Source organism: Fukomys damarensis, unplaced genomic scaffold (assembly GCF_012274545.1).
Source record: "Fukomys damarensis isolate Sample0158 unplaced genomic scaffold, DMR_v1.0_HiC HiC_scaffold_3, whole genome shotgun sequence".
Taxonomy (NCBI): Eukaryota; Metazoa; Chordata; class Mammalia; order Rodentia; family Bathyergidae; genus Fukomys; species Fukomys damarensis.
The window spans coordinates 33,622,153-33,633,743 of NW_022900915.1; the positions used below are offsets into that span (position 1 = coordinate 33,622,153).

General features: G+C 39.0%; 1 protein-coding gene across 8 annotated transcripts in view; it reads left to right on the top strand.

Moving 5' to 3' along the window:
• Mctp1 (multiple C2 and transmembrane domain containing 1) overlaps positions 1-9,856 on the top strand; it is a 499,895-nt gene extending 490,039 nt beyond the window's left edge. For all 8 annotated transcript variants that reach the window (XM_033767611.1, XM_019209437.2, XM_019209438.2 and 5 more), the window contains 3 exons: positions 3,316-3,425; positions 5,670-5,767; positions 7,347-9,856. In XM_033767611.1, coding sequence (XP_033623502.1) covers positions 3,316-3,425; positions 5,670-5,767; positions 7,347-7,418 — 280 coding nt within the window. In that variant the 3' untranslated portion in view covers positions 7,419-9,856. The remainder of the gene's footprint in view (positions 1-3,315; positions 3,426-5,669; positions 5,768-7,346) is intronic.
• The last annotated feature ends 1,735 nt before the right edge of the window (positions 9,857-11,591 follow it).

Genomic DNA, 11,591 nt, shown 5'->3' on the forward strand with positions numbered 1-11,591 from the left:
ACAAAAAAAAAAAAAAAAAAAAAAAGAAATCGAATACCCTTTCTTTAAACAAACATAACTGCATTGAGATTGAATATAAAATTAAGAAACTGATATTCCTATACTGTTTTATTGTAAATAATTTTTTGCTAATCCTTTCAAAAACATTTATAAAAATGAGGCAGATGTGCAGTCATTGTGAGTGAACGATCTACCAGGCCCCATACTAATACATGAAACTGGCCTTTGAAGCAACTGTTAGTGATCTGGTCGAGAAAGGGTGCTGTCTCCGAATGAGACTGTATTTTCCTAGCTTCATATATCTACCCACTGTTTATTATTCATAACCAAAAGTGTTCTGCAGATTTAGATCCTTGAACATACATAGAATTTGAAAGGCGTAAATTATTTAAACTAAAGGTGTGAGTCATTCATCCGGTGCCTTTCATGTGGCAGGGGATAATGCATTTTATTTTGTATAATTTTTTGTTTAATATATCTCCACATATGGGCAGGTGCTGAGTTTTCACTTTTCTTATATTACACAGAATGGCCTCCCTCTCTCCCAAATGCATCCCTAAGCAACATTCAGTCTCAGAACTCTGAAGACTCATTCCCACACCTTTTCTCTCGTCTTCTTCCTCTGTTACTTCTACCTCTAAGAACGCTCACTTGTCCTCTGTTCCCCATCCACTGAGGCAGAGTGAAGGCCTAAGCTTGGGGCATTTTCCTGCTAAGTGCTGTCTGTTCTCTGGGGCTCACTGTGTCGATTTGTGACTGGAAGACCCTGGGCCAGCTCTGAGGCCAGCAGAGTAAGCACCTGAGGGAAGCGCCTCCTCTGTGGCTCAGGTCCTAGGTCTCAGAACAGATGCTTGGCGCAGAACATGATGGCCAGAGCAAGCATATGACTGGACCACAGTGGTGGGCCAGCCTTGGAAAGCCCTGGCTTTGTAGAACTTTCCATGGTCATGGCACAGGGTCCAGTGAGTCTTGCAGAAGCCATTGCTTCTGCACAACATTTTGTGCATAAAAAAAAACAAAAACAAAAAGAAAAAAACTTCCCCGGGTTTACCTGAGATCAAAAGCATCTATCCAGAAAGCAGATATAGAAGCAATCTTTAAGTATGCAATGAAAAGTCTTTGTCAGTACCATATCTTATTACTACATAGTCACTCCAGAACTTTCTTGACTTGAAACTCTTTGGGGGGAAGAGCATATTCTAGATCTAGACTGCAGAATGCAAAGTGTGGGATAGAAAAGGTAAGCCCCCCCCACCCCACAACATCAGCTCCATAGGAGAAGATTCTTTGCCATTTCTCTTTCCAGTAGGAGTAAAGAGAACACAGGGAGCCCTTTGGTGGGGCTGCCTGGAGAAGGTTTTCCGAGTGTAGCGCCAGCACACATGGAGTGGTGTGATGGATGGCTCTTAACTGAGCTACAGGAGAGCGAGCAGACCCTCCGCCTTCTGTTCACTCCACAAGCAGGCAGAGCAAGGGAAGCACAGGTGTCCATCAAGGAAGGGAGGCCTGATCTCTTACCTGCTGACAGTCACAGGATGCTCTCGCTGCCTGACCATAAGAGGAAAGAAAGAAAGATGAAAAGCCAGATTCCAAGGGTTATTGAAAACAGGACAATTGGACTGATCCAACTTTGGATTGCTTACTAAAAAAGTCAGTTTTAGGAAACTGTACACACAAAAAGCAAGCCTCATGCCACGCACCTAAGAAACTGTGCTTAAGCATTATGCTAATGAGCTGTACAAGAAAAATACTTCTTAGCAATCATCCTTTTTTGAATCAAAATTTCCCTGGACAAACCCAACTCCAAATGATTATAATGTCCACTACCAAGAAATTAGGAGAAATAAACACTGACATTTATGTGTTGTGTATTCAATTTTATAGTTTCCTGAACTAATTTGGAGCCCTTCCGACTGCCTGTTCTTGAGACTCCTGGGGTTCATTAGCTCTAATAATATCAATTCACTACCACACATTTACCATGGTGAGCAGTCCTTCCTCGATAGAGTGAAAGCTGTCGTGTGACAAAGCAGAAAGGGGAAGGGCTAGAGAGATGGACTTATTTCTAGTCCCATAACAGAATCCAGTCAGATGGACTCATTCAAGTTACATAACCGAGTCCAGGCTTTGAACACACATATGCCAACTTCTTGGCTCTTTTCATTAAACAGGTGTGCTAAAAGGCCAGTCAACATTGCATGTTAATTCCCTTTTGGTAGCGGAACAGTAGGGACATTTGAAAGAATGTGATGTGCTTATAGATGGTGATATATTTTTATATCCAACCTTAAAGTCACCATGCAATGTCACTTACTACCTGATTTTGCTTTTTCTTAAAAACTATCAGACTCACCACAGAACTACACAAGCTTTGAGTAATCATGCTTTCCATTTCCCATCTTCCTGCTTCTCTATACCATAGAGAATGCTCTACATGATTATTTTGCCTTTTTTCCTTCATTCTTTTCCTTTTGTCCCATGTAAATTTCTTCCCACTTAATCTTTTGTAACTTCCTCTCCTTCTGCTCGCAGATCCTGTTTTTGTTCTTGTTATTATTGTGCTGTCTCACTGTCAATGCCATCTGGCTTCTCTGACCCCGCGCTTCTCCAGCAGGAGAGCAAGCTTGTAGATCCATCAGTCCTGACCTGCTGAAAACTCCCTCTTCAGTTTTCTCCACAGGCCTATTAGATTCCATGTTCCAGAAGTACTATAGGGAGGGTAGTAAAATATTACCGACATGTGTTTCTGGGAAGAAGGGCAGTGGTTGCAGGTGAAGTTTTATAGGGCTGCTTTGTCCTCATTTCCTGATTTCCAGTTCCATTTGAAACGTAGGTAGGGAGTGAGTAGCCCTTGGAGGAATTCTAAAATTCAGAGCATTTACACAATGGCCAAAGATTCACATCTACAGACAATTCCTGGAATCATCTGATTTCCAGTGTGGGGAATACTGAGAGTTGGTAGGATCAGCACAGACCCAGGTTCATCCCACCCTGGACCTGGTGGTAGTTTTAGCAGTAGAAAACAAAGCTCTTTTTACCGTGCAGGAATTTACTCAAGTAATGCCATGGTTCTAAACTCTGAAGTCACCCAGGACACTCTGGTAGGGTTGGCAGCAAAATGCTTTCCTTGGGCCTCGTGTTTGTGGAACTGAGATTAGACTTAACCCATGTCCTCTGATCATCTGCAGCAGGCTTCCAGCCCAGAAATGAAAGCAGATAACTGGGCTCCGAGTTAGTCAGAATCACAGTTGTTTTCATCTTTGTGTGAAAAGGGTGCTGAGTGCTCAGATGCTGATGTGCTAATTTTTCATTCAGTACTTTCAACTGGACTGTCCCCTTCCTGAGCTGGCTGGCCATTGTGGCTCTCTGCGTGTTCACACTCATCCTGTACTTCATTCCACTGAGGTACATTGTCCTTGTCTGGGGTAAGTAAAGCCTTTTAAAAAACAATGTTTTAACTGCTAAGAAAACACTCTTTTTAAGGGGTGAGTTATACTGTCAGTAGTTCCTCATATTTATGGCCATGTAGCCACTCCATGATGAAAAGAGACAGGTCAGTTAAAAATCTCAACAACATAAAGATTTAGGTCTACCTGCAAAATGCATTTTTCTTATCTGGCACCATAGGTTTCATCATATTACAAACATGTAGCTGTGCAGATTCTTCATATCGCAAAGTGTAGCTTTGTCTAGATACCGTTCTGATTTATTTATACCACTTATACGCCAACAGAGGCATTTCGATCTATATGGTGTGTTTAGAACAATATGCTTTCTCGCCATGGCACTTTATCTTGTGGAAGTGTATGTAAACTTAAGATGGCTGTTTAAGAGGTCACCTTTAAGATTCAGGATCACTGGGACTTATAAGCTCCTCAGGAACAAAATACCCCATTGTACGTGTACCGAGCAAGAATACTTCTATAGAAAGCTACTTAGAGGAGACTTTTTTGGCCCTAATTTGTAATGCAGTTTTTCTGCATGCTGATTATCCTTATATACCCAGATGCTATTTGCAAGGTAGGCTATAGCAGCCTTCTTGTTTTTTTTTTTTTTCTTCCATCCTTTTCCCTTTTTGATAACATTTTTGTTTTGGAAAGCCCCATTTTCAGTCTTAAAGATCTAACATATAAATATATAATATAATCATATTTAATGATATAAACAAGACTGGGTAGAAGAATCTTCTACTTGGCTTTCATCTGGATACATATATACCCAAGATGGCTAAACCTACAGAAAAAACCAGGAACTGAATTGGGCCTTAGCTTCATAAAACTTGTGTTTACACTGAAAGCAAAAAGATCAAAGGAAATGTTTTTTTTTTTAAATTCCTTTTCAAGGCTTTCTTTAGAAGTATACTGAAATAAATCAAGTGGAGTCCTTGTGTTTTCAAGCCTTCCTGTTTTAAGATTTGTTTCCCCTCCTTCCTGGCCCATTTTGTCATTCGCGTGGGTCCTCATAGCCTTTGTCACCACTTTCATTATCTTTTAGACCCCGAATGGAGCGGGTGAAGTAGTGATATTTTTCCTCTACTAATTTCTACAATTTACAGAAACTCCATGGGACAATACTTTCACTGTACAAAGGATAAGGCATTTGCATTATATTCTTGCTTCCCATTGTGTACTGAAGTCCCCATCTTTCATTCTCCTCTGATATTTAAAGCAGATGCTGTTTTACTGAAGGAATTAGGGTAGGGTATCACTCAGGCAGATTATGAACTCTAACCTATCTGGGGTCAACTTGCCCATACAGCTCTGTGCCATAGGTGGCCGCCCCCACTCCCCTGACTTATTTCCTTAGGTTCTTAGGAACTGGGGCCATGGCAGACATCTGGTGACATAACCTGCAGTGGCCTCCCTGACTAGCTGTCTTAAAAGTAATTTTAGAGAATGTGTTTGGGCCTCTTAGTCATCAAATGAAATAAAAGAACAGTATTCCTTTAGTGGCAGGTGATTGCTGAAATATTACCCCGAAATCTAAGACATAGGTCATACACAGGGAGACAGAGACCAAAATCAAGATTCCAGAAGTTCATTCCTCATGCACTCCATGAAGAAAAGCCAACATGCTCTAGTCTCGATAGGTATGGTTCAGTTTTTCATTGTGAAGTTGATTTTATGTAATCTTTATTTTTCAAAATGCTAGTGGCATTTTCAAGTTTGAAAAACAATCAAGGTCACGTATCTTCTAAACATTTAGCTTAAGACATGTATCTCTTGAGAAAGAGGAAACCAATCAATAAATAGCCTTCTTGCCTGGCCCATCTCAGTCTTGAACTGCAGGAAGACAGGTTTCATCATAGTTGGAAAACAAAAGCAAGGCCTCTCAGTACTTTAACACTAAGGCGCACGAGGTGGGGGGGGTGTTCATTTCTTCTAGGTAGTCCCCTTTGTTTCCCAGATGGAAAGCTTTTCCTGCTAGGAAGAGGTTGCAAAGAGAAAAAATAAAGCAGCAACTGAATTGGGAAGAGGAATGTGTGAAGAAATTGGAACGGGTTTCAGGGTGGTTTATATACCTGGGCTATTGGTTTATTTAGTCAATGTTGGGGTGGGGGAGCCTACAAACTAGAGCTTCCAATCACTCCAACAACTCTGCCAGAGATTTCTTTTATAGAACTCAGACTTCATAGAGTTTTCCATAATGTTGATCCATCACTTTTTCAGGCATCAATAAATTTACAAAAAAGCTTCGGAGTCCATATGCAATTGATAACAATGAACTACTTGACTTCCTTTCCAGAGTCCCTTCAGATGTACAAGTGGTATGTAGGTTTTTTTTTGTTGTTGTTGTTATTATTATTGTTATTGTTGTGATATAGTGTGGCACTGGGTTTTAACTTTCATTTCCACTTAATGTCAGATGTTTTAGAGAAGCCTGGCAAAGTTAGTAAAGCTGGTGGCAGATTTTTTTAACAGTCAAGAATTTAGCCTGAGGTGTTGACCAAGAAAAAGCTCACAGAAAAATGGAAAGTGGGGGCTGCACAGAGCAGAGCTGTCAGGAGAATCCTGCTCCAAGTTCAGCAGGAGTTTATGAAGGGCCCTCACCATGGTCTGAAGGGAGAGAATAAAGAATATTAGACGATGAAAACAAAATGTATCAGCGGACATCTAAGGGAAAAAATTCCTGGAATATGCAGATTAAGTGTTTTTTTTGGTTTTTTGAGACAGGGTCTCACTATGTAGTTGAGTCTGACCTGGAACTCACTATGTAGCCCAGGCTGGTCTTGAACTCACAGTGATCCTCCTGCCTCAGCCTCCCAAGTGCTGGGATTACAGGCATGCGTCACCACGCCCAGCTTAAATGAGTTTTTTTTTTTTTTTTTTAATTGAGTTTATTGGTACATTTAGGGATACAGCACAGTTACATTCATTGTTGGGATCATGTACCTTTACATGGCAAGTCTTGATTCTCATTTTTTCCCCTTACCTCTGCCCTCCCTTCACCCCCTCCTCCCCTCCCCATCTACAAACACTTTATTTTCATCTTTTCATTCTCTCACATTTTTTTCTTTTCCCTTTTTGTTCTTCCCCTACGTATCACACCTTCCCTACACCTTTAGCTCCTTTCCTCCCATTTCTAAATGTCAGTAATCTTATTAGAATCTTATGCATTGTTGCAGAATCTTCACACCAGGGAAACTATTTGGTATTTACACATGTGGGACTTATTTATTTCACTTAGGAGTACATCTTCAATATGTATCCATTTTCCTATGAATGAATCTATTCTCTCGCTCTTTATGGCTGAGTAATATTCCATTTTATAGAAAAACCACAACTTCTTTATCCAGTTTCCAACGGATGAGTTTTAAAGATACACGTTTTAAAAAGCTGAGTGAGGAGGAAGATGCTAACCACTTCTTGAAGACTGGGACACATCTCAAAAATCCTTTGAAATCTTTGCAGGGAAGGACTGTTAACCCACAATTTACAAAATCTTGAACATGATACCCTTTCCCTTGTTTCATTTGAGTTTTTCCTTTGATAGATATATGAGTGGGATGGATAGAGATTGAGATTGTATTCAACAAATAAACTGCAAAGGACCATTATCCAGTCCTTCCAAGCAGATTGAGGTGGTTTTGCTTTTACTGTAACGTGTTTTGGTCAGTGAAGATAGTAGGCACTTTTAAAGTTTGCCATCAGGGCACCCTGAAGTTTCCCCAAAGGATTTCCCTGCTCAGGCTCCTCTATTCTACTGTTGCCTGCGTCCCAGCTACAGACCCCATGCAGCCAAGAGAGAGCACTTTTCCCCCAAGCGCTTTCTCACTCCTTTGCTTTTCCTTCCCTTGCCAGAAAGTGGCCACTTGACCAGTCTTTCTCTGAACTCTGTTTAAACAGGTGCAATACCAAGAACTGAAACCAGATCCTTCTCACAGCCCCTATAAAAGGAAGAAAAACAATCTTGGCTAGCCAGCTCCCAGCACGGAGGGGACCCGCATCTGTTTGGGAAGATAAAAGAAAAAGCCTTCAGCTTTGGCAGCATTTCCTTTCTCTCTGCTTTTTATTTATTTTGCCTTTTTTAAATCATGATTGGGAGACGTTGTAAATAGTGTACAAAGGCATACGTCTTTGAAAATATACTTCTGTTGTACAGACTCAACTTGATAAAGGTTGAGCTACTGCCCTGTGAAAGCCTTGTTAGCTGGGATAATAATGCTGAAAGACAAAATGTGGGGGGCAATAGCACTGGAGGACATACACTTCTCTAATTACAAGTGGAAGGACCAGAATATTAAATGCTCAAATGAGCTCTGAGTAAATCTACATAAAATGTAAATGTCCATTTTGATTTTAAAGTTTTTTTAAATGTGACTATTTTTTATCTGAAAAGTAACCCATTGCAGTTTTCTATGTTTTATACATTTCAAAAGGGGAAAAAAATCTCAAAGCCCAAATAATGAAAAGGATTCATTTCAATTTAACAAAGATATGAACCTCTCTCCCATGCAGATTAATTAGCTAGGAGAAAGCTGACTTTTAGCAAATAAGTACAGGTACATTCATCCCTTCACAATAACCTGAGGTCCTGGAGACAAAGCTTACAGACCTTCTATCATTCCATCCCAAACCTTAAGATGTCTCCAGGACTATATGACGTAAATACTGCCAGGTTTATAAAATGATTGCTTATCTGAATTTTTATATCTGCCACTACTTTAATATATATGGAATTATCAAATTAGCAGCCCAATTCAGTTATCAAAAATACGAGTGAAAAAAACCCCACATTGCTTCTGATATCAAATTATTCCTTTGTGCATCGAAAAATATTTCTTACTCAAGTGTTCTACGGGGGTGGGACTTGCTTTCTCATTAGGTTGCTGAAGTGCTTTGATGCATCCCACAATTCTTGTTGTTAGTGTGAATTTTATGTAGAAGACAATGCGGTGTGCTGCGTAAAGTGCCAGTGTTTCACTACATTCATTTATGGGAAAGTTCTTGATAATAGGAATGCATGAAAACCTGTTATGTAAAATAAACTGTGTACGGGGGGTGCCTTTAAAAGGGTGTCATTGCTTACCATAAATTCTGTACTTAAAACCTGCATTCGCCAGACTTTTACAGCAGCTTTTGTACCTAAGTCCCTGGCACACAGAGGGAACATACCTCTGATTTGGTGAGCAAGAATGTCTTAATTCTCTGACTCTGTAGGGGATTAAACATGGAGGAAACCGCTGCAGACAATGTTTTTGCACTACTTTGTTAATAATAGACTGAGATGGAGTAAGGGCGGAGGTAAGGCAGGAAAACAGAGAAGCAGGAAACAGGAAATATATATTTCACTCTAAAGGAGGATTCTTTAAATATAATCCCATTAAAGCTGATTTTTAAAGTATTTTTATTTTGGAGATATGTTGTTAAATACTATTTCTTATAATAGAACTATTTTGATCTGTTTATATACTATGCTTGGAAGAATGTCAATGAAACTCCCTTTCTACAGAAAGGCTTTGACCTTAATATACTCTATTTAGTGCATCATGTGTAAGACGACATCTGCATACCATCACTGTTTGTTGCTGAAACATATTACTTCATGAAGAAGTTGATGTTATACAGTTATACTGATAATTTGTTTCAAGTAACTTTTGATTATGCCTTGTGTGAGATTTCTGTTCTGTGCTTGACACTGTCTTCTCAGACGTCTTTGAGCCTGATATTCTACAACCTCAGATGTATCTAGTGGCTAGTAACCATTAACAGATGACTACTTTGTTTGCTTCATTGTACCGTTTCAGATGTTTCGTTCAATGGCAATGCTGACTACACATTCACTACATTAAATATTGAAGAAAATCACCTTTTCTATGTATAATCAGTACTCCTTTCCTCCTTCCTTTCAGTTGCTGTGGTTGAGAGACAAGTGATGGGAGAATGTGTCCATATTCTTATAACTGACATTTCAAATTAGGTATTTGAACAAACAGGGCTTTTCATGAAATGTTGACTGTCGTATAAAACTCGATACCTTTGGAGGGATGGGATCCAGTGAAGCTGAGAGACTGGTAAGCCATAGCTTGAGGCATGAAAATGATACGCTATGCCGGCTAATCATCATTGCTTTTAGAAAGTACTGTATTCACAGGCTGAGGCAGACTATGTCGAGTAGACTTTTTAACTATTTCTTTCCCTTTCTCACATAGGTGTCCTTTTGTCTTAAGTAAGAGTGGCCTGATTTGTCTTGTTTTGAGATTTCTGATGCTATATCACAGTATGTTAAAAGACGGGATGCCAACCTAAAATCTATTGGGATTGCTAAATATAGTATTGTGAACTGCCAAAATGGTTTCCTTTTAGTAAATTCATTGAGTCATTACCTATATTTGCACTTCAAATTATCATCTTTAATTGTGATTTTGTTTTTAATTTTTGGCAGTCCTAGGATTGAATCTCACGCATGCTAAGCAAGCACTGTACCACTGAGCTACATACCCAACCCTTTTTACTTAGTTTTTAGGGAGACAGGATCTTCTAAAGTTGCCCACACTAGCTTCAAACTTTCCATCCTCCTGTCTCAGCCTCGCAAATATCTGGGATTACAGGCCCCTGCCACCACATCCAACTAACTGTGATAATTCATAAGAAATACATTAGCTGTCCATATTTTAACTTTTTCTGCCACCCAAAAATATACAGTACTACTTGCTCATTTGAACATAGTACCGCTGTCCCAGACTCAAATTGATAGGTTCTGTAGGAATTCCAAATTATTTTTCAGCTATTCTATACACTAGGATATGGGCTAGAAGATTCACCAAGAGATTCTGCTTTGTGATGTATTTACTGTATAGCTACCATATAACCCTATCACAGGCAATGTTCAACCCAATGATAATATGTCAAAAGCAAAACTGGAGTTGTAGTGAAAGCCAAATTTAACTGACTTATTTTCAAAAGCAACTTTTATAGGATTTGAATTCTGCATTCAAAAGTGAAAAAAGTTCTACTTTGTAGGAAGCTCTTTTTCCAGGGACCATAGGAGCTTTTCCCGCCCCTCTTTTGATCTAAATGTCCAAAGATCTCCAACGCTGAAAGTTGCCTACTTTTGTATGAATAAGTCTTATTAAGAGACTACAAAATCAGTCTGTAAACTTGTTAATGAGCCTAAATGTTTATAACGCTTTTTGAGGTCTGTATTTGCTTAGCATAAAAAACAAAACATAAAGCAACTGATGCTCCAGAAATAGAAGAGAATCATCAGTATACTTTCTGAAAAGCCCTCAGATGTTTTTAAATGGTGGTTAAGACCTGGAGCTTTAAATGTCCAATGTGTAAAGAGGCCTATTTGCTAGTTTCATTAGCTTTCCTAGATTCAGGCTTTTTAACCTCAGTTGAATATGAATTTTAAAAATTATGTACGCAGTACTCAACTGTGTCATTCTTTTCATTTAAAGTTCTTTCCCACAAATGATCGGTGTACTTCACTGAAAGAAAAGTCCTTCTTGATGAAAATATTGCCTCAGTTTCCACATTAATATAATGGCAGCTTGTACTGCGGTGGTCCCATCAGAAGACTTGGGCCAGCTCAATCTCCGATGTTTAAGATAAACACCACTAAAAAGCTCTTACTATATAAGATCATTATGGAAATAAAAGACATTAAATGCCCCAAGTATTTATAGAATGTGGAAATTAATGCAACAGAGTTTGCTGTAACTTAATGATTCTATTTGTGCTTTTCCAAGGGCATCTGGTTAAGAACCAAAAATCAAAAGCACACAAAATTAAACAACCAAGTATGTAACTGGTTTCAACTGAGCTTTCTCTTTAATGTAAAACAGAAAGCATTTCATTGGATGCATAAATAGTACTTTTGTTGGTTCTGGATGTTTCCACTAAATGTCAATGAAAAAAATTATAATTCTGTTTTTTAAAAAGTAACAAAGTGGCACTGGTGCTCTGCTCTAGTCAACTGATGGGGTTATTAGAGAACTTCATTTGTTGCTAGGAAAACAGAGATGGTTTAGGTAAGTAGCTATACCAAAGTTTTATCTGTATTTAGCAAAATTAAAATTGCAGTGTAAGACTTCCTTGCAGCAAAATAGAAAAAGTGACCCACCTGAATTACCAAGTGCATCCGAA